Source organism: Corvus moneduloides, chromosome 3 (assembly GCF_009650955.1).
Source record: "Corvus moneduloides isolate bCorMon1 chromosome 3, bCorMon1.pri, whole genome shotgun sequence".
NCBI classification, from domain to species: domain Eukaryota; kingdom Metazoa; phylum Chordata; class Aves; order Passeriformes; family Corvidae; genus Corvus; species Corvus moneduloides.
This window is the reverse complement of record NC_045478.1, coordinates 38,915,953-38,938,361: the sequence shown is the minus strand read 5'-3', so window position 1 is coordinate 38,938,361 and position 22,409 is coordinate 38,915,953. Positions and strand designations below refer to the sequence as shown.

General features: G+C 40.2%; 1 protein-coding gene across 3 annotated transcripts in view; it reads left to right on the top strand.

The window, feature by feature from the left end:
• The window catches only part of RNGTT (RNA guanylyltransferase and 5'-phosphatase), a 178,720-nt gene extending 163,683 nt beyond the window's left edge, over positions 1-15,037 (top strand). For 2 of the 3 annotated variants that reach the window (XM_032105036.1, XM_032105035.1), the window contains 2 exons: positions 9,262-9,385; positions 12,217-15,037. In XM_032105036.1, the coding sequence (XP_031960927.1) occupies positions 9,262-9,385; positions 12,217-12,380 (288 nt within the window). In that variant the 3' untranslated portion in view covers positions 12,381-15,037. Of the gene's footprint in view, positions 1-9,261; positions 9,386-12,216 lie in introns of those variants that run through there. The other variant, XM_032105037.1, reaches the window with a different exon arrangement.
• Positions 15,038-22,409: the final 7,372 nt, after the last annotated feature.

Sequence of the window (22,409 nt, the reverse complement as noted above, 5' to 3'; positions counted from 1 at the left end):
GTCATGCTGCTGCATTTTAGACAGTACATTTATAATAAGCTGTAATAAGGTAACCACTTTGAATGGATATAAGAAGAGGCACTACTTGTGATCACAAATGTATGTTCAGTTCATGCTTTTGAAGCTCAATTTAACACAGTGAACAAATTTCCGTATAGTGTTGACACAGTTGTTCTCGGTGGTGAATTTTGATTTGTGGGGAAAGAACTTTTAAGTATATCAAAGTGGTTGTTTGGGATCTAAATGGAAGAAAAGAATATGATTTTTCATGGCTGTAGTTTGAAAGCTGTGTGTTGTGAGTAAAAGTGAGTTTAAAAGACTCACTTGCAATTACTTGATACTTTAGATTCTAGTTTAAATTTCTTTTGGTGTATTCTGATATGATTTGGCATCTTTCTGAAAGAGTTTAAAAGCACCGTTTCTAAGAACATTTCAGAAGCCAGATAAGTAATAACTAGAAGTAGATTTAGGGCCCAATCCTGATAACACTAGTGTGGGCTACTTGATCTCCTGAAGCTGCTCAAAGGCATGTAACTTAGAAGGATAAGAGCTTGTAAAGCTGGATCCCACACGAATAGCCATCAGATAGTGTCTGAACTTGTAAAAGTAGTTTTTCCTTCCATAGAAGGGCTGCTGGTAAGTTCCTGATAGCCCAGCCCTGTGGAGTCTAACTCATTCCCAGTGGTGTGACAGCACCCTTGTATAGTGTAACAAGTACAGGTAAAACAAGGTTAACTTAGACTCCTACAGTAGCAAGAGCTTGTGTACAGAGAACAGATGGAAAACAGTCATATGAGAAAGTACACTGTAAAGTCTGTGTGTGAGAAGCACAAACATTTGTCAGGAAATCCATCCTATTCAAGGTGAATTCTAGCATGTGAAAGGCAGCAAATGTCAGAAAAACTCCTCATCGTATTCTGACACAATCATTTACATTCTCTTTCATTTATTTAGAGGTGTAGGAATAGTGTTGCCAAAGTGATTAAAAAATAGTGATAGCGTTGCTTTGTCTCTGGAAGACCTGTTTGGGTTTGTACTGATAAATTATTAATGAGATCTCAGCTGCCCTGTGTCACAAGCTTTCTTAGTAGCGTGAGTGTAAGTACCTGAGGGGTAATTAAGATTGGGTTTAGAGAACCTAATGGGGGGTAAATGCTTTCCCTGTGGTGTGACCACAAACTATCTCTTTCTTCCCCATTTGCAAACTGAAAATAATAAGCCTTAAGAAGTTAATAATTTATGAATGAGTTAAGTGATGTTTTCAAACTATATTCTTTACTAGTAATGTATAACTCTTTTCTCCTGGATCTTTGTGTCTCAGGCAGTGCTCCCTGTTTGGGACAGGCTCCCTTTTGCAAAAGCAGTCTGAGTGAACAAAGCACAAATAAGGGTTAAGATTGGCTTTCACAAGCTAGCTCATGGCAAGTAGAGGTGTAGTCCTCAAAATGTATCAAGCTGTGAAATATTTTCTCACAGAATCATTTCTATATTATTATTTCAGCTTTTTTTGCCAGATTGCACTGTATGTCCTTGTTCTCTCCCCCCACCGGCCCTGTACAGTTGCTTACCTTTCTGATGGAGTGGCTTTTTCTTCAGAAACCTCCTTTGAATTCTCTGTCCTTCCCTGAAAGGATTTATTTTTGTTTATTTCTTTTTTGCATAATCTGCTGAACAGTTCTGCGGTTTGCTGTGGCATTTTACTGTTATGCTTGCATCTGCCTGTTTTTCTTTGGAATTTACACACTCTCAAGTTTCAGTACAGACTCCAAGGATTATTATTAGTAGTAGTAGTAGTAGTAGCACAATTATTTATGATGTGCCAAATCCAAGGTGGCTACCTTTGGCCTCTGCAGTTACCCCAGGTGCTTGCAGACAAGCACTGTTTTTACCTCTTCCTACAAATTCATGAACTGTAGAGCAGGTGAAGGAAGCTCTGTTTGCACCAACACACATTCTCTCTGCAGTAAGGTCACACTGACAACTTGCTTTGAGAGCTCTGTTGCTGCTCTCTTACTGCCTGGGTGTTTCTGCAGTTCCCCCGAGTGTTTCTTGCTCTTTCATCAGCATGCTGAGGGTCAGAATTATATGAGCTGCTTTTTCAGTAAGACTTTATTTAAGAACTCGTCACAGCAGAGCTATGCCAAGTTCACAAATCCTCAGCACAGAATTCTTCCGTTTCTCAGTTTTTGCAGGAGATGAACAGATTTTTTTCTTTAATCCAGACGCCTGTGATGATAAGAGCGCCCAGGCAAGGGAAATTGATCTAGGAGGACAATCACTTATTACTATGTTTCATTTAACTGTTCGAGATGTGTATGGACACCCAAATCTCTGCTTCCCATTCTTGAAGATGATTAAAATAAAGTAGGATTTTTTAAAGCTTTAGAGTTCCCTCAGGAGTTAGGTGGAGATGGCGATGTCTAGCAGGAAGGTTAGCTGCTCTTTGACTAATGTAGATGCCTGAGTTTAATGCCCAAAAGTGTTAAAGAGTTTATTGGTTTGCCATGGCAAATGGCTTTACCATTGAGTAAAATGAGAAATATAAAAGTATTAAAAAAAGGTCTAGAAGATTGGTCATTGAGCAAAACATTGGTGCAAACATATGTATATTTCTACATCTTGGCCTAAGCAGTTGCCAGTTATCTTCTTTGCCGTAGATACCAGTGTGTTCCTCTGAGAGTCAAAAATGAAGCTCAGGAGAACATTGGTTTCTTACAGATAGTTCAAATGGTGTGGCAAGGTCAGGTGTACAGGAGACCTTCCAGGATACATTAAGAAACCTATTTCCAGCTGGCACTGAAAGTCATTAAACTTTAAATATCGCTGATAAGAGGAAGGCTTTTTATTTCTGATGTTTCCATCTGTCAGTTGTCAGGAAAACCCCAGGACTCCAACCCATTATATGTATCAGAAAACAGTATCTATATTTTAAATTACTACGTGTAAGAATGAGAGATTCTTTGTGAAAATATTATATGTTAAAAAGGAAGACTAAATCATGAACCTAGAGTGCTAGACACTGGAAGTCAAAAACAAACAGAAAAATCCACAATTTTAAAAAGCCTCATTCTTGTAATTTGGGAACATAATTTTTCTTTTTTGCTTTTCCTGTGATTCTGCAGTGCCTGGTGTTAACATAGTGGTTTAATTAGGTATGAACAAGACTGCTAAAATTTTATATTTCTTAATATTCTTTTTCAGGAATGACATCTCAAAATTGGAACATTTCCATTTCTTATGTACATGAGAATTAGCATAGTTGCACTTAGAAGGCTTTATTAATGTTAAATAACCATTGCAACTGTATTGTGTTTACCCAAGCTGATAACCATTTGTTGGGTAATATATTCCTTAAAAAGGAAACACAATCAGTGTGTTTAGTTTAGCAAGAAATCCATGGTTTGATAAAATAATCTCTTGATTAGAAATAGATATTAAGCTGCATTACAAAATCTGTTTGGGCTTGAGCAAAAAATGCAAAGCAGATTAACTGATCAACTTTTTCCAGCACGCAGTATTCACGTGGTTCAGTGTACTCAATTTATGTGCACAGGCATTTAATAGCCGTCTTCTGAATTTTTTATCGTTTGAGAAGTTTGGCTGTGAAAATCATGAGATATTTTGTATGAATGGGGAAAATAGTTCTTTAAAAGTATCTGAACAAACGGTCCTAGAATTAGGAAGAAGCACTGAATGAACAACTCGGGATCTGCGTTAGGTGCTGGACTGTGCCCCATAAGTGCTGAGGGCTCTAATAACTGCATGGCTATTGACTGTCTCAGACGTTCTTACTCAAATCATTAGAATTTCTTATATTCATGACCTCATCAGCAATCACGTGTAAGAGTGCTTTCCCTGGATCCCTGTTTCTCACACCTCGTTTCCTCTCACTTGCCTTGGTTTGACATGAACATCCTTGGATTTGTCACCTTTAAGTATTTGGTCTTTGAAAAGATCTTGCTTTGAGTTTGTCTTATCTTTATATCTTCAGAAGCTGTTTTATTTTGTTACTTCTGCTTCTTTATTTTTTCTGTCTTCATCCTATTCCTTCAGGAAGTCTTGATTCCTTTGTTTCCTCAAATTCCATGTAATTCTTCTTTTTGTTCCCTGACTGTTGTCACTGCATCTCCCTGATCTTCAGATGTTGCCCTACTGCTGTGGAGTCATAGTACCAGTGGGCAGCTTAATTCTCCCTGTTGTCTTGGACATTCCACACCACTGGAGAAGTTTGGAAATAAAGTCTATAGTACTTTGCAGTTGTGGGCAGTCACAGCATTGGAGACTAATGCAGAAATAGGAATCTGAGATGTGGTGTTTTGCTGTAGAGGTTTTATTTCCTAGACTGTTACTTGTGGCTGAATATATCCCAATACCCTCAGGAAAAGGAGCTCGCAAATGCCATAGACAGTTCTTAAAAAAATGTGGTTTATTTTTGCAGGGTGACCTCCTAAGGGAGGTGTGGGACTCCAGTTCTCCTGCAGTAGGAGACTGGTAAGCAACCAAAAGGTTTCTCCTTCATGACCACACAGCTGATCATTTATTTTGGGATGTGCCTCTTCCGCTTGTTTATTTGCTTTGGCTGTGAGAATGTATCCTAATGGAGAAAATGTAGTTATGATATCAGTAAGAGGAAGAATCACTTTCTGGGCCTTATGTAGCAGCTCTAAACTTTTCTCCCCTTCAGGCATTGGAATTTACATTTGAAAAAAGAAAACAAGCAGTTTGTGTACTTGAGCCTATCAAAAAGAAATGCCTTCATTGCACTTGCTAGCTATGAAAAGAAAAGGCAGATTCTTCTTAAAAGAAAATAGAAACCCATTGCATTTAGAATCCATCTTGCCTCTATGTTATGGTTCCTTTTATTTTTTAATTCTGTATTTGGAAATAAAGATGTTTTTAATTTTTTAAGATTTCAACTGCTCATTTTTTTTCTCATGGAAGTTAGTATTTTCTGCATCTACTATTACGATCTTTTCTTCTGGGACCTTAAAAATTGGCTGATGACTAGGGATGTGGAATAAGAATAGAAATAGGTGGATTGAAGAATGTTTTTCTATTTATAAATGTTTGGTAATAGAGGGGAAAGTGCAGCAAGAAGGCATCTAAAGAGAGAAAGAATTTGAAATTGAATGTTTTAAGCTTTCGCTTACAGACATCACTTTCTTTAAAGGGGGTTATTTACTAAACTGAAGTAATTTCAATTGCTGTGAAAAAAAGCATGCATATGGAAATATAAGGCTTCTGTCTGCTAAGTCTCCATTTATCTAGAAGCTTATCTCCTTTTTTCTTTCGAAAGAACTTGAAAATGGGGAAAGTAGGTGCATTTGTAAAGTTTAAGCTTGTCCATTGTAGACATGCTGTCTGAAATACTAACTTAACTACCTTAAAATCTGAATTTGCATTGTTATTGCCTCTTATGTAGAGTAGGAGCTTGCCCAGGAATTTCATTCTCCTTCAGGGTTAAGGGTGATGAGACTGATGTTTGAGTAGAAAGATGGACCACTGTGACAGTCAGGTGCACTGTGGAGAGACACAGAAAAGCATTGGCAGCTGGTAGTTGGCAGAGATAGGGAAGGCATCTTCATGGGACTAGACTACATTCGATTTAAATGATTTCTTCTCTTTTTCAGATAGATATATTAGGGGTTTTTTTTCACAATTTACTCTAAATTAACATGAACTGTAGCTGCATGTTAGTTGTCTCAAAATGACTCCATTTTTCAGCCAGGCAAGAAAATTTGAAATGGGTTAGGTATTTTATCTTTTTTTTAAATATATTTTTAATTCTTTCAGAACACAGGGGATAGAAAGAGCCTGGAAAATGAGAGATTTCCTAAGCCTTAACTGTCTTCATTCTTAGAAAAAGAAATAAGCTTACCCCACTGAAGTTCTTCCCAATGAATGGCCCAGATGATGACAGCAGGGGGAAGACTTTCTCAGCAGGGAGGGGAAGATATAATCATGAAATCTGACATTCTTAAGCAATGGTCTTGTATTACATCAGTCTGATTTGATAGTGAACTATTGCTGAAACAGGGATGCAGCTCAAGCCAATTTTTTTCCAATCACACCTTGCAGACTAGCAGTAATGTAGTGAATCAGCTTCCAAAAGGATGCTCCTCTGTGTTTTTGGAAATTATTTCTGTTGGGCAAGTAGGCTGGTTCCTGATAATTAGATCAAGTACGGGCAGGAACACTGAATATTGCTGCTGGTGAACAATTTCCTTCCTCTTGAAAAGGAAGAGGTGTACAGGTTGGTGTTTGTCCTTGCCCAGGACACCGTTGTTGCCCAGACCAGTGCTACTGTTCTGATGCACACCACCTCTGACAGCCCCGTGTCCAAGGCTTGATCCTTTGGGATTCTAATTCTGACTGGCTATCCGAAAATAGGCTAAGGAATAAATGTTTAATTAAGTCAGGCTCCACGGAGTTCTTAGTGTGGTGGGAGTTTCCGTCTTGAAATTGCTGAATGCTGGTTCAAGGCGCTTTATCAACAGTGTGGCAGAAGCACTGGCACTGTACCAGCACTGAGGATAAGCATTTTGGCTGAGAACTGCCATCATTCCTAATTCATCTTCTGTGAAGCACTAGAAGCTAGCAGAAGTACCTCTCAGGAAGAGAAGTGATGATGCATTATTTGAATACTGCTATGGACTGTGATATTTAAAGGGGAGAAGTAGGGATGAAGTCCACACTGCAAAGGGAGAATCGAGAAGGCCCTGTGCTGAGGAGCTCAGAATTAATTCCTAGAGGAACAGAGTTTCTCGACAGTTACATTTGATGGTTTCCCTGTCCCACTTCGAATCTGAAACACCAGAAGTAGCATGTGCATTATAGGTAGATGTAAGGTGTGAATTACAGATACAAGAATCACCATGGCCTTGTTCAATCTTTTGTATAAAAAAATACCCATTTAGAAGTCTACTACGATGCAATAATGGAAGAGTGTTTTTAATACTGTGTGTTTTGCTCAGAGTACTTGTAGTTTTCATCAAATGCCCAGCAGTTCCTAAAAGGTTCTTTTATATTAGAATAAGTACCTTTGTAAGACTAAGGTCTCTTAACAAGGTACAGGGAAGAGTAGGTGCTATATTTCTTCCTTTGTAAAGTAATTACTACAACTTGCAAATGTTAAAGGCTGTGATCACCAGTTTTCTAATGGGAAAATTCATTTAAGTCAGTGCTTTGGCAGGTGTTCATATTTTGGGGGAAAGATCCATGTTCCAGATTGCTAATGAATGGCCAAGCAAGTCTCTCGATAGTTAATAATATTGCTTAATTGCCACAGTCAGATAAAGCTGCCATCCAATTTATTGCTATTCTGAGCATCTGAACACTAGAAGAGTGATAAGCCATGAGAAAACCTTATGAGGTGGGTGGTTAGTTGAAGTCATTGCCTGCAATTTTATACATTTCTTTCTCTGTCAGGTGATCTTTCTAACATTTCCCTGCTTTGGCATAAAATCAGACATGTGGCCATACCCCCTGCTGCCCCCACTTCCACTAGGCAGCTGTTTTCAAAATAATATACCTTCCCCATAAGGCACTGCACAGCCAGGAGTTTCTTCCTGGGTTTATGTATCCATAGTAGGTTGGAAAAGGACGTTGTGTTTTCCTGCACACACCTAATGAAACATAATATAAAATCCATAAACATGAGTCAGTCAAACCTCTGGACTGTATGTAGCTTTTCAGTGCGGATGGAAGAAGTGCACTGCTGTGCAGAGCATTCTGCAAAGGGAAAAATTGCTGATCTGAGCAATCTGATTATCAACAGAAGACACAAACTTCACTTAAGGAGTAAATGATTTGAGGAAAATAACTCTTTTCAGGTGCTGGAATGGATAAAGAATAGTATGTGACACAAAAACCCGACTCAAACTCTGTCAGTCCTGCAGCAGGACAGGATGCAGTTGTAAGCGAGTTTAATAAAATTTTCTTATAGTTCCATGTTCACTTGACAGGTAAAATCCCAAGGCTCCCTGTCCAGGAGTGAACACAAGTATTCAGGGTAAATACCAAGAATGTTAGGATTCTGCTTATCAAATCCTGTACCACACAGTATAGAAGGACTTGATCCATGCTCAGGACAATTTCCTTAATTAATTGTCTTTACCTGGGAATTAAGGGAAAAGGGGTTCATGGGTTTTTCCACTGTATGTGCTATTAAACTCTCTGGAGACAGCTATGGCCTTTTTCGAATCTGCATCTCTCTGACAGTAGTAAATTCCCGTGTCACTGCTCAAGAGCAAGTAGACAACAGAGGTGAGAAATTATGCTAATGAATTGCAATAACCACCTCCTTTTTATGAGAGTGCTTATGCACAAGATCCTGAATCTAAAGTGTTACATTACCTTGTACAGCTTTTTATTGGTAAACTATAGCAACTAAATGCAGCTAGCAGTTAAATACAGCTTTATACTGCTGAAGAGGGCCTTTGGAACAAAGTGAAGTATCTGGGTAAAATTGTTAGTGTGTTAGATAGGGTTCTCAGGTTACCATGGTTACTTGCAAATTTTGCATTGTATCATAGATTAGGATGCATAGGATGAAGTAGCCAAAACAACTACGAAGTCCAATGCATATAAACTACATTTCCAAGCCACACAGAGTTGCCAAATAGAAAGACAGATAGCTCAGGATATTGGCTGCCGACAAATCTGTGAATCAATGAAGAGAGGCCTGAAGGAGATTTAGAATATATGCCATTTGAAAGCCCACGTTATTTTGAAGTTACAATCTTAATTTTTAAAGACAAATGAAGAAAAAAAAAAAGAAGAAAAGAAAAAACTTCAGTCATGTAAAGAGTGGAATGATTTTTTTGTACACTTTTTCCAGTACTGAAATCTGACATTTTGCTTTGAGACCTTCAACAAAGAAGGTTGATGCAACATGGCTAACACATTTCATGCACTTAGGCTGGCAATAGCACTTAAACTGGAAGCAGTTTATTCCCATGGAAACCTATTTGCATTTGGGCCAGAAGTGACTTTTTTCCCCCCTCTGTTAGCACTGCTGATGTTTTAGCGTAAAATAATTGCTGAATATTGACAGCAAATTTGAAAAGTATTTTTAAAATGTTGAGTAGTTGATGGTATGTAAAATGGAGATGTATTATGTGCAATTTTTCTGTGTAGGATGGAGGCATGTTGCTGAAAAATGCAGGGCAGCTTTTGATCTTCCATTATTTATGCCTAAAAGAAAGAAAAAATTGTGAATTACAATCTGTTTATCCTAAACAATTTTTTTTTTTTATACAGGTGACAAAAGAACTCAAACAGTATGACAACAAAATTATAGAGTGCAAGTTTGAGAACAACAGCTGGGTCTTCATGAGACAGAGGATAGACAAAAGCTTTCCAAATGCCTACAGCACTGCCATGGGTGAGTGGAACAATTTGCTTTAAAAGTTTCTCAGGCTAAAATTTTAATGTTTTACCTCTGTTCTGTTTTAAGGAGGAAAGGCACTCTGTGTTCTCATTTCTAGTCTGAGTCCTGACTTCCCTAACTTATTGTAGTAATGCCTCATCTTGCAAATGCTTATGTCATCACTAGTTTTGAGACAGCACAAATCCTCTGGCTGCAGGATTATTTGATGAAGTCAGTCAAACCAATACTCTGACGCAGAATTTAACAGGTAATGCAGAAGCAAGTGCCTAAGTCTTTGTAGAACTGCAAACACTTGTGCAAAGATGACTTTAAATGGCAGGGCATGCCTTTCAAGTCAGAGCCAAGAAAGTTTTTATTACAATAGCATCGCTTCAGCTGACATCAGTGCCCAGTGTTGTGTTGGCTTGCTTGGTTGTAATGCAAACTGGCACATTATGAGTGGAATTGGTTGAACAAAAAATCCATTACAAATGCCAAAACCATGATTTGGCAGATGGGCTAGAAAATTACTAGGAGAAAAATGTCATCTTAGGTTTCAACAATAGTTACACAAACAGTGAAGCAGGAAACAATTGAAAGGTGGGGTATAGCCGTGCAGAGTTGGGAGATTTTCATGTTCCTCTACCAAAAAATATTTTGCCAAATATTGTAAATTAAATGGTGATATTTACTTTCAGGTGTAGTGTAAGAGTTCGAGTAGAAGTGTGTGCAAGGCTGAATGACAATAAACATATTGATACTGACTTTTGTTAAGTGCCAAAATGAAGTTTAGTCATATTTAGGACCATGCTAATTACTAGGGCATGCACAGCTGATGTAGGATTTTCTCTAAACTCTTCTATTTGTATTTCTGCCTGAGCAGTGAGTAGATTATCTTGAATAAACACAATGTGGTCATTTTTCCAGGAGATAATAAATCTGTTGGCACCTTAGGGAACCAGCACAGAATGTAGCTGAAATACTTGCTGAGCAGTCCTGTCAGGAAAGAGGAATGGACCACAAAAGTCATACGAGTACAACGACATCTTTGTGACCATGACCTAAATTTCTCTTCTCTGGTTCACCTTAATGTTTCAATAGTTAGTTTTCCTTGGGGTTTTCTCCTTTTTTTGATAAGTAGCATATTCTTCTTTCCTTCATTCTTAAGAGCATATGTATTTGTCCTTTTCCTCTTCTCATTTTCTCTATTTGTAGAGCAGTTTTCTTATTCCTGACCTTTTTTCTCCCAAAACATAGTGAACTTCCTAAAATTTAAAATTAAAATTAAATGCTACAGGAAGAATTTTAAAGATATATCGCAAATTTTCTATAGGAATTCTCAGGTCAGAAAGTTTTCTTTTGGCTTTGAGTTTTCATTTTTGACCATTTTTCAACATCTCCAAAAGCTGTACTTTTTCATTTGAGATTTCTTTCTCTAGATCCTCTCTCTTCTCTTAGCTTTCTCCTGATGAAAAATGCTATTTATTTTTCCCCATGGTTGAAATAGCAACAAAATAAACACTTGTCTGCATCTTGCTTTTGGACTTTGTTACCTTTCAAATTGAAAGCAGAAGGTCTTTTTTTTCAGTGATTAAGCTAAGGCAGACCTAAAAAATTGATCCTGAGTCACGCCAGTTGCCTTGTGACTCAAATTCTGTTCCTAAATTACTGGTAATCATAATGCTTCCCAACTGCAAAAGTCAAATACTGTGCAACTCTTAAAGCACCTTTTCACCAAAAATAGAGAGATAACTAAAAATAAGGCTGGAAAGGTGCTTTATTAATTGTAAAGTAATCCTTTGATTGGTTCTGGAATTCTGCAGGAAAGAAAGGAATGTTTTTGTGAATCATTGTTATTCATAACAATGCTACATTGCAAATACATTTTAAGGAGTCCTAACGTTGTTTAGTACTCTAGGGGGTCAGTAGATTGTTTTGCATGGAAATTGCATCCTGACTGTGGCCAGCCCTTACATGCTGTCAATTACCCTCTAATCATTTTGTGCGTTCTTCCAAGATAGTTGTAGGATTCCCACTTAATTTCATGCCGCTTTTTTTCCTCCTCTTCTCTAAGTCTCTCAGGAGGATTAATTAGGGGAATACAAAGTTACACAGGAAAGCATTAAAAAATATTTAATTTGTTTAAAGTGAAGTAAGCCTATTTATTTGTTCCATGAAATCCCATGGGCCATGACTTACAAACTGTGGTCTGGGGAGTTGTGTTAAGCACCCCAAGGGTGCCCGTACATGTGTGCCTTAGCCACCACGCAGCACCATGGCTGCTCCTCCATCATATGGTCTGGTGTTCCAGACACGCCATTTGCTTGGTGTCAAGTCCTTCTGCCCCATGAAGGTATATGGCTTTAAAAAAAGGACTGTGCATTGCAGGTTTAGGGTATTTATAGTACTTACTGGTGAAAAAAATAAGTTACCATAATTCAGAGGTTTTCAATATTAGAAGCCAGTCTTGTTTCCAGCTACTCGTATTTGATGTGTGTTTCAAAGCCATGTCTCACAAGGCCTTCGTTGCTGTTTCTTGCCTCAATAGGATGTCAGCTCTTGGTGGTTTTACAGTTGCCCCAGGAAGCCTTACATACACACGCACACCTTTTGTTTATTTAGAAAGAGACTCTAATGAGAGTAGAGGCCCACGGCATTGCTTTGCTCTCTGGGGGGCAGAGCAGAGATTCGTGACTCCAGACACAACCACCTTGTCAAAGTGGGTATTTAAGGGTGAATGCTTGAGCCAGAATATGTTGTTATTTTGCCAAGAGGAGGTGAAGTTATTGAAGTGCTGACTACAACAAATCAGTTTAGTTACATGAGAATGTATTCTTTGTTCCCAGCTGTCTGCAACAGCATCCAGAATCCAGTGACGAAGGAGATGCTGTTTGAGTTCATTGACAGATGTGCAGCAGCTTCCCAAGGACAGATGCGGAAGCACCACCTTGATCCTGACACTGAACTCATGCCACCCCCCCCGCCCAAAAGGCCTCGTACCATAACATAGGGCCTTGGTCTCAGTGGATCGTGTGTGTACAGTTCTGCAGAAGGTGACATGCAAGTGTGAAGGCTGGGAAAACAGAGATCTGAATTGCTGTAAATACTTGTGTGTGTTTTTTGAGTTTGGTTTTCATTTTGTTTCATTTTTCCGAATTCCACATACAAATGGACATTGTTTTGTAACTGATAAATTCAACCTTACCTTATGGTATTTGAAGATTAAATTTCCAAAGGTTTAGACAAGAACCAAGTAAAATGAAGTCAGTGGAAAGCTGCCTTGTTTATATACGGATCTCTTTTCACCTTTAATTTATAATGTCAGCAATCTGGAACTGAGGAAATATTGGGATGCTGTACTTTTTAGAAGCTGTGTTTAAAAAAGCAGAAGTGGTTTTTTTTACTGTTGTTATTAAACTAGCTGTGATTTGTCACCCATAGTAAAACTGATCATAGTTTCCCTGAACTTCTGAGACTTGCGTTTAACAGCAAACAGCAATGTTGTTTGTGTTTTCTGTTGATTAAAAACTAAGCCGCCTTAGATTACTCTAATTTTGAAATTAGCTGGGTTTTTGTTGTTGAAATATTAAAAAAGCAAATTCTTCTTGTAAATAGCATCCCTTTGAAACAAGGGAATGTGCTGGGTGTTTGCTTTTTCCCCATGTTTGAACCGAATGCCAAATGTATAGTGGGCTGATAGTAGCTTTGCCTTTTTATCTGTAGATCAGAAATGTACCAAATCCTTAGTATTAAGGTCTCTGTTAAAGAGACTGTTTCTAGTACAGGGCTTAGTTCTCCACAGTGATACCATTGTAAATACTACTAAAAGGTAAACATCACTGTGATAGGCAAGAGTAATAAGCAGTGCTAATAATGAAGTCTTGCATCCAGGCACAAAATGGCAAAATAAATGCCAGGCAACTCCCGTGTAAAGGAGAAGGTTGTTTCAGTGGAATAGAGTCACATCAGACAGAAAGTCTCCTGATTTACATAATTGCAGGGCAAAAATAAATCATTTTGGGGTGGTGGATGAGTGTCCCAGGGAACGGGACGCTCATTTTCAAAGGTAGGGTTGGCTGTCCTGTGGCACTGTGCTCATCCTCTGGCTGACTTTCTTTCTTACCAAATGAAGGAGCACATGAATGCCCTAATGGCTTTTGTTGCGCGGACTGGCAGATGTTCATAATATGAGTTTCGAGAAGCTGCCGTCTGGCTGTCTAATGGAGGAGTTGTTCTGAGCTGGGATTAATTGGAAACCAAATGCAGATTTTAAAGTTTACTGTCCATTTATCAAGCAGGGATTGAATTGGCTCTTTCTATCGTTTACTTAGTGTGTGAGTCATCCATCCATTCAGCAGTCTGATTAGTGAAGGTCATTAATTTGTTATAACTAAAATGCATTTCTCTTTAAATGACTTTTCATGTTTGTAAGCAAAATTTACTCCTGCATTTTTTTTTCTATATGAAAACTTTATGACTTTGCTTTGTGGTGGCTCCTCTAGTTGTTTCAACCTGTTGTATAAATGCACACAGCATCATTTAGATAGCGTTCCTGGTTTCTCTTTCTGGGATATTCCATATGTGTTTTAGAGAACTGAAGGAGTTATATAAGTTACTTTTTATACTATGGTAAAACTTGAGGGGAAAAAATGCTTTCATTAAAGTTCTTTCTTTCAACTGTACATAGTTTCTGCACATTATCTATTGAAAAGATATAATATCACCTATGCAAGGTTGCAAAATGATCTCTTAAAAAGAGCCTTATTAATTTGATGTGAAAACCTATGCATCCTCTGTGCATCTTGCATTGAAACACACAGTTAATTATTTCTTTGCTCGGTATGAATAATTTCCCCCAGATTATACTTGTCAATGAGATTGTCATAACATACACTTTGTCACTGATCTCCATGGTTCATGGCAATTGCAGTGTGTATGATGATTATAGCCTTCTCCCTGAGGTTAGGACATTTCATTTTTTTAAGAATGTGTCCAGGTTATTTCTGTCTTTCTCCTTCCCAGCTCTTGCATTTTGTATTTCAACAAGACCTGGCTTCTGGTTTACCTTTTACTTCAGAGCTGCAGCACTGCAAGCTGTCTTCCATGTGCATTCCACTAAATCCATGAATGTGTTTTGGCCCTTGCATTTTGACAGTGTCTTTTTTTCCACTCTCAGTTTGAAATGGATATTTTGGAAGAGTAGTGATTCCGAGAAGGTACAGAGCTCCATGTTCACATTTGGCTGTTGAACTTGTCTTGCACTGTGACCTGTAGCTTTTCAGAGAGGTCAGTCACCTTTGCTTTTCTGGAAGAGGAGGCTCCTGGGGAAGGTTTGAATGAAGATGGTGAAAACAAATGGACTTGCACCTGGACCAGATGGGTTTAATGCCATGAGAAATGCAAACCTCCTTCTCTGCTTCTAGATATTCAAGAGATTGAAGCTAAAAAGCAAAGAAGAGTTTGTGCCAGGAAAATAATGATGGTGATGATGAAAAACAATACCCTAACTTGTCTATTCTGTGGTGTACAGCATGAATTCATCCACTGTTTTGTCATTTGTTAAATATATAATTAAAATTTGGGTTCAGTGGAGTTTCCAGAAAATGTAAGTACATTCCTCTAAAAACCATGTATTAAGTATTTTAATAAAGTCAATGGTTTAAAATACTTTCCCTAAAGATGTGTTTACTTTTGATGCCTGTGCTTTCCAGTGGTACTGTGGTGCCAGTGCAAAGTACAGGGGTACCTCAGTGTTATTGCTGTTCAGTCCTCCAAGAAAATGATCCACATTTTTCAGAGGTCAGTGGCTTTTCTCTGAGGTAGGGGCCCCCCAGCCCAGTGATGGCCATGATCCATTGTGCCCTTTTTAAGTGCAATTTGATCTTGCTGCAGACAGAACCAGAAGGAAACCAATTGGTGCCTGAAGTACATATTTTCTGACAGGCTAATGTTACGTAGCTTATCCATTCAATGTTAAGTGCAGCTGCATGAGAAATTGTGCAAGAGGTCTGCAGGAGTCTTCCCTGATGATTTATCGTTCAGCATGACCCTACAGCTGGTAGCCCACCTACTTGGATGAGCTCCTGGACTTTTATTGTAATAAGGCTGTTTCCCTTTTCAAGTTGCAGCTGTCTAGGTGGCATTTTTCAGGAACTAGAAAGCCTATCTTGATTTTTATCATTTCTGCTTAATTAAGATCCTGCCTCCACTGCTGTTAAGTTCTTGTTACATGTACAATTCTTGTGGTGCTTCTCTCAACCATTTCTGACTTTACAGTGTTTCAGTGTGAATGCCAAACCAGATCTGGCATTTGAGCACACCAGGAGAGGTTTGGTAACTTCTCTATCCCCTGCTCAGTCCTCTGCTCTGTATGCATTAAGGAAAAGGATTGATGTGCCTGGGCCAGCACATCACACTATGTAGTTTGTGTCAGCTTGGTTGTTCACTGGAGCAGTCCTTCAGGAGCAGTCCTTCAGGATCTCTGGTCCTCTGCATGGCAGCTCCTCACTGTGCCTAAGAGATGTGACTTTGTATTTGCATAATGTGTGGGGCATAATTGTCTCTTACAACCTCAGAGTATTCTCAAAGGTGATGGCACAGCAAGTTAATTTCGTAGGATACATCTACACTCAGCAGAGAGAGAAAGGGAACTGAAGTCAGGCTTGTTCCTCTTTCATATCTCCTGCAGATTTTTGTGTCTTCAATGCTTCCTCTCAATTCTTTCTCAATCAGTATGATGTGTCACATTTTACGTTACTCCCCCGTGTTATTAGGATTTTGTGAACAAAGTGTTAAGTATTTTTATTTCATAGCATTGAAGCTCTTGCAGTGTCAGTTAAATTTGTAAGGTCATTAAAAATACCCAATTAGTTGTTCAAGAGGTATTTATTTTCAATAGATTATATTGCTTTCCTTTAGTCCTCTGTCATAGTTTAACCCCAGCCAGCACCCAAGCCCCACACAGCTGCTGCTGAATCCAAGCAGCCCTGCTAACTTGAATGGAAGTAACATTTGGCTGAAATGCCTTAAATAGCCAGACCGCTTCTGTCTTCCTGTGCTACAGCACGAGGTTTGCTCTCACCTTGCCTGGGGGCTGCTGCAGCTCCCAATCTAACCCCTGCAGGGGTTAGATTTCACCTGTACCCCTCTGTTTTCAGTGTCAAGTTTCTATGCTCTGTGCTTCCGGCATAGTTGCCCAAACTTGTGTTCCTCCGTTACACCTACCTACCTGCTTTTCCAGTTGTCCCACCATCAGATATGAGACTGAGAGAAACCTGTGCCCTGTGACTGACCTCCCACTCATGTTCTTTGAGGGCAGTGCTCCACTCCAAGCCTGTATGCTCATCCCTGTATGATCCCAGCCTTGAGGATCGGTGGGTAGGGCAGTACTGTCCCTGTCAGTCACGCTTGCATAGGGAAATCAAAGCAGCATCTACCAGCTGTGACTGTATTCATTGTATGAGCAAGGAGCCCTTTTCCCCTTCCCTCCCTCATGACCCTATCTCCCTATTTCATGTACAAACAAAGGTAAGACATACTCTTTGCACTGACATCCGGATAAATTAGTTAATGTTTGCAGTGGGAGTATAGGTTAGCGCTCTTTCTGCTTCCCTGGTGAGAGTCTGCTGAGCTTCTGCAGAGATCTGTAGGGCTTAGGTTGGAGGTTGATTGAGACATTTACAAAACAGTCTTCCCTCAGTTGGGGCTCATTTTAATCTGGTTTATTTCAATCCATAGTCAGCACTGGGGGGAAGCACATGAGCATGAACCTTTCAGTGATGTTCATGCATCCAGAAGTGTGAAAATACAGAAGACAGTGAACTTGATGAGGGAACAATAATAATGCTTTCTTTTGGTGTTACAAAGAAACCTAAAGTAAAATTTAAGTGCAAACCATTTCCACTTCTCTTAGCACTGGATGTAAAAATAATAGACATTTTTAATGAAATTATAGTCAAATTGACTCCCATTATAGGAATTTATTTCATCAGAAATACTGTTATCTCTCTCCTTCCTCCACCCTCAGGACCTTTGTGTCTATTTTACTAGCAGAAAGCACACAAATTGACTTCAGGAGCATTCATCTATGATACTTTGAGCAAACTAAGTTTCTATTAACTCTTCTACTCTGAACTTCCTCTAATGTGGGGAGACGATAATATTATTATATTAAATAGGTCTATATAAATGCCAGGTAGGTAACACTGGAGGAACAGTATTTTGTTATTAAAACATATTTCAAAGAGATTCTGAACTAATTTGATCATCAATGGATGGGAAACTTTAATCCAAATGGCAAAAAATTCCATTCAAAAAAGTAAGAGGATTCAACAGATAAAGCTTGGAAGAAGAGTACAGATTTCCACAGACTGTGCTGTGGGTGCAGGAGGGGATGCTGAGTGTTTCTGTGGCCAGAAAATCAGTGCATTACAGTGGTAGACCAGGCAACAATACAGAGGACATCATAGAGATGCTACAAGTTTGGTCTTGTGGAGGAAAGGGTGTGAAAGGCAGCCAGGACTGGTGGTATCTCATGTACAGAAGAGGAAAGGAAGAGGTAGAATAACAGTGAGATGGCACTGGGAACAGGGAGCTCCAGTGGAAAGATAAGAGCAGAGCAGAAATCAGTGACACTGAGAAAAGAGGCTTTTTACACAGGACGAGTCGGCGAGAGGGGGAAGCAGAACAAGAGAAGGCAGCAAGGGCTGGCGTGAGGGGTGTGGACCTACCCTGGAGCCAGGAGGCTCCGGGGCACTGCCTCGAGAGAGGGCTGGCAGGAGTGAGAGAGGACCAAGAGCCAGCGTGTGTGTGATGAGGTCCTAAAAGAGCAGAGTAACAGGTAAGACATTTTTCTTTTAACAGCTATGCTATTTCTGAGCTCCAAAAGCTTGGGGTACAATTACATCCTTGGGCATATGAATGCTCCCAGATCACTTGGAGTAGTGTGAATGTGAGGCACATCTCTGCATCACAGCACAGGGGCGTGGAGACACTTTTGAGCCCTTTTTAGGCAAATCAAGTGCTATATAAACCCCTGTGCAGAGCCAGTAGAGCTCCTCGGTTCAGATTTTACTGTTGCAGCAGCCAGGTATGGGCTTGGCCTTCCTGCTGCCTACCCTGGCTGCATGGAAAGGGCAAATTGGACTCTTGAGTTGGGGCATGTGGGGCTAGGGCATTACATACTCCAGTTTCCTCTTACCTCATATCCTGCCAGTAGAAATACACACATTTTACTTCTGCATGTATTAATTTAAGCTGAAGGACTGAGCAGACTCCAGCACTGGAGAGGTAAAAGAATAAATACCAGGCACCTGTCTTTGCCAAATACTGTTCTGGTGAACTGCAGATTAAGAAGCCTCACAAATGGGCCACAAACCTGGCTATTGTAGTATTTCCGATCAAGTGGACCAAGAGAAAAGCAAGTCTGCTGAGAGGCCTGGCATTACAGGAACAAGGGGACACATTCAGAGTGGCACAGCAGGCGTGCAAAACCAGAAACTTATCTCTCTCCAGGGTAAACGAAAACTCTGACTTATAATGAGGTAAGATAAGAATAGAAAAACAATCTTAGTTTGAATTCCCCGTCAGTTTGCTTGGCAGTCAGTGCTGTTTCATTTTATATTTTAGTACTTATAATCTCCTTTGGTTCAGTTTGTAGACTATTGTATGCAAGATCTTTCTAATGAAGAATTCTGGTTTGACAACACGGAGGTTTGAGACCCAAAAAATAACTGCTTGGAAAGCACTAAGGAGCAAAACAAGTCTCCTTCCTCCATCAGGCAGTGAAAAATGTCTCTGAAAGGTTTTCTGGTCTTTAAGCTGTGGGCTTCCAGAATAATTTACCTTCTCCTGCCATGATAGTTTGTTCTTTTAACAGAAAAGATTTAGTATGTTACTCTTTGGCTGAGAAATCAATCTCATGAAATCGATGATAATTCTGCTGCCAGGTAATACTTATCCGTGTGAGTCAGTGACCTGCTGGTGTTCTGCAAAAATAATCTACAGCAGGCAAATGCTGCAGTTTGAAGCAGTCATGGTTGGCTTTGCACGTTTTACCATTTGCTGTTTTCATCAAAGCCTTGTGTTTTATCCCTGAAACTAAGAGGAGCCTGTGCCAGCCAGTGTAACCAGCAGCTGGCCTTTCGCTTCCTCTTACAAACGTCAAGCAGAAAAACACAACCTCCTTTGGTTCTGGTGTCATGGCCAAGTCATTTTTCAAAAGTACATGTAGCTAAATGAGGATGGTGATTTCCTGTTGCTGAGCCTGGTGCACCCATTAGAAGTGGTGCTGGACTCTCTCTTCTTGTGGAACGAGCTGCCTGGTGCAGCCCCCCAGGCACAGCGAGAGCAGCGTGACTGTGTTAGGGAAAAGGCTGATGTTGCACCCTCCTTTCCAGCCCAATCTCCTCCAGCATTAGTAGCAGTAAAAGTACAAATTGGCTCTTTCCAACAAGAGTGTTGCCCCACGGAGGTGCACTAAGACATTTGGATACTGACAGGCTTGTGTGTGTTTCCCGACTGTACAGCACTGGACCGCATAACTTGGTAATGCTCTTCAGTCCTCCAAACTGGGGCTTGAGGCTTTACAGGAGGAAGGCACTGGTGTCTGAAGGAGGTGCTTTGGTCTGATGGGGTGGCCAAATACCCTTCTCCCTTTCCCTCAAGGGCACCACTTTATCAGCAGGGAAGGCAAGTTGGTCCCAGGGGAACAGGGGAGGCTGTTTACCTCCAGTGAGAGATGAAGTGCCTGGCTGGGTCATCCTGACTGGTGGAAATGGGCCAACAGTCCACCAGTAGCAAATATGCAGGCACACAGGTCTGAAGCAAAAAGGGGTCACTTTTAGCTACAGCTTTGTAGTTACTAACTCCTGCAGCTCTTTTGTCTTCAATTTACAGGAGCCACAAAGCCCTTGACACAGAGTGGCTGTGCAAGTGTTAAGGCCTTGTGGATTTGGGTGTAATAACTGTTGTCCTTTTGAAGTCTGTCTGTGCCACTGAGGCTTCTTGATGCTTCACAGAAAATTAGAGACACAGTCATTAAGATTTGGTCATGCTGGCCCAGAGCTGTGTAGGAACAGGGAGCAATCATGAGGCTTGCAGAAATGGAATGAGAACAGCAGCCTGCGACGCTGGGACTCCTCACCCTATTGATGAAGAAAAGAGTTGAGCCTATGTACCTGTGTCTCTGTGGAGGACAGTGCAGGAGATACTAAAAGTCTGCAACATCTGCTAATGATAGCTTCAAGGAGGAAAAAAGATCAACTCTCACTGAATATGAAATTCAAAATTTACTGCATTATGTAGCAGTTCCTATTCAATCCATCGGCAAAATATTTTCTGAGTTTGTGGAGATTTGGCAAAAATACCCATTCCACAAAGCCAGTTGTGAGCACAGACTGTTTCTGCTTTCACATACAGCTTCAGGAGGAAAAACAGAACAATTCCTGTACAGGCAGCTGGGTTATGAAAACTGACAGAGCATTGCCTGTATGAAGAGAGTTTAAATGATGCACAAGGGACTGGTTAGTGTGTAATATGCAAATGTAAATCTATCCGTGAGGCATTACAGCTACAAAATTTCTCACAATTATGCTCTTTTCTCCAGAAGTGTTTTCTTACTATGGGTTCCTCCCCCCTCACAGCAGCAGGGCTTCATTTCCTGAGTGAACTGGTTCTAGTCCTTTATCCCCTCTCCACTGTGCTAAAGCAAATGGACTGACAGCTGAAGGGGTTGTCACCTCTTGCTATGTGCCTTAGAATTATAAAATGATTAAAGTTTTTTTAAAGATCTCTCAAATTATCAAGTCCAGATTTGTTGTGCTACAAAAAGCATGTGAGGATTCTTCACTTACTAGATGCTGGCCAGGTAGTCTGTGGGGTAAATGGTGATCAGCAATGGCAATGCAATGTCAAGATTATCCACAAACACCATGTGCTCTTCAGTACAACAGTCAACAGAGAGAATTCAGGAAATCTTCTCTGCACTTTTCATAAACTGTATTTTTTCAGCTTTGTTAGATGAGCCTTGAAAATAACTTGCAATACTCTGTGCAAATTACTTCAGCCCAGAGACTGGAAGTGCTAAGACTCTCATTTTCAAGTTCCTGGACAGATTGTAGGTGACAATGGAACTCAATTCACATCCAAAGAGTGCCTGTTGTTCGCTAAAAGAAATGGTATCAGACCTGTCACGTCACCTCCCTCAGCTGCAGGTACTTTAGTGGCAGGATTCGTTCTGACATTCAAGTGAGCGAGCATCAGTGCCACGACCCTGGCTAAAGGTGACATACAACACAAGATTGCTTATACTGTGCTAGGCCATGGAGTGCCAGCCGAGCCATTTTGAATCACAAACCAGCAATTTTGTTAAGCAGATATAATGGAAGGTTTTGTTCAGACTTGTTCAGAGCAAACTCCATGGAACACAGATGATCATGCTGACATAAAGTTATAGCACAGCAAAAGTCTGGGTAAGCAACAACCAAGTAACTTTGAGGCAGATGTGGTCCTCATGAAACCACGGGGGAGAGGGGGATATTGTTTTTTCTTTTATGGAGCAGGGTGTCAGCGTCAACCATCCCAAACGGAACACCAAGCCTAGACTTACAGAAGTAGACCCCAACTTGTGGCACCACCGTCACGGTGACAAGGCACACTAGTCTAAGGTCAGGCAGCAAAGTATATGTACTCTTCCCTAGGGATACACATGCCCAAGGCCCAGCCTTGTTCTCTTTTTGATGGCAATGTGGAATTTTCTTTCATTCTTTTACAGACACATTCATTGTGCTGGTGTTGAGCAAGGTGCAGAAAGGTGGGACCAGCTGAAAGGTAGCCAGGTAATGGCTTTTGATACCTGCTTTTCGGGAGAAATACGAACAAATTACATGAGACAAGCACCCGTCTGGAACGGCACTCAGTGAGCTCTCGCATTCGCATTTTGTAATGAAGTTAAGGCATTTCTGCTGCAGTGTGAGATAAAAGCAACTCACTACAGTCTTCTTTGTGCTACCAGCCATGTTGGTGTCCCAACTATTTGTTT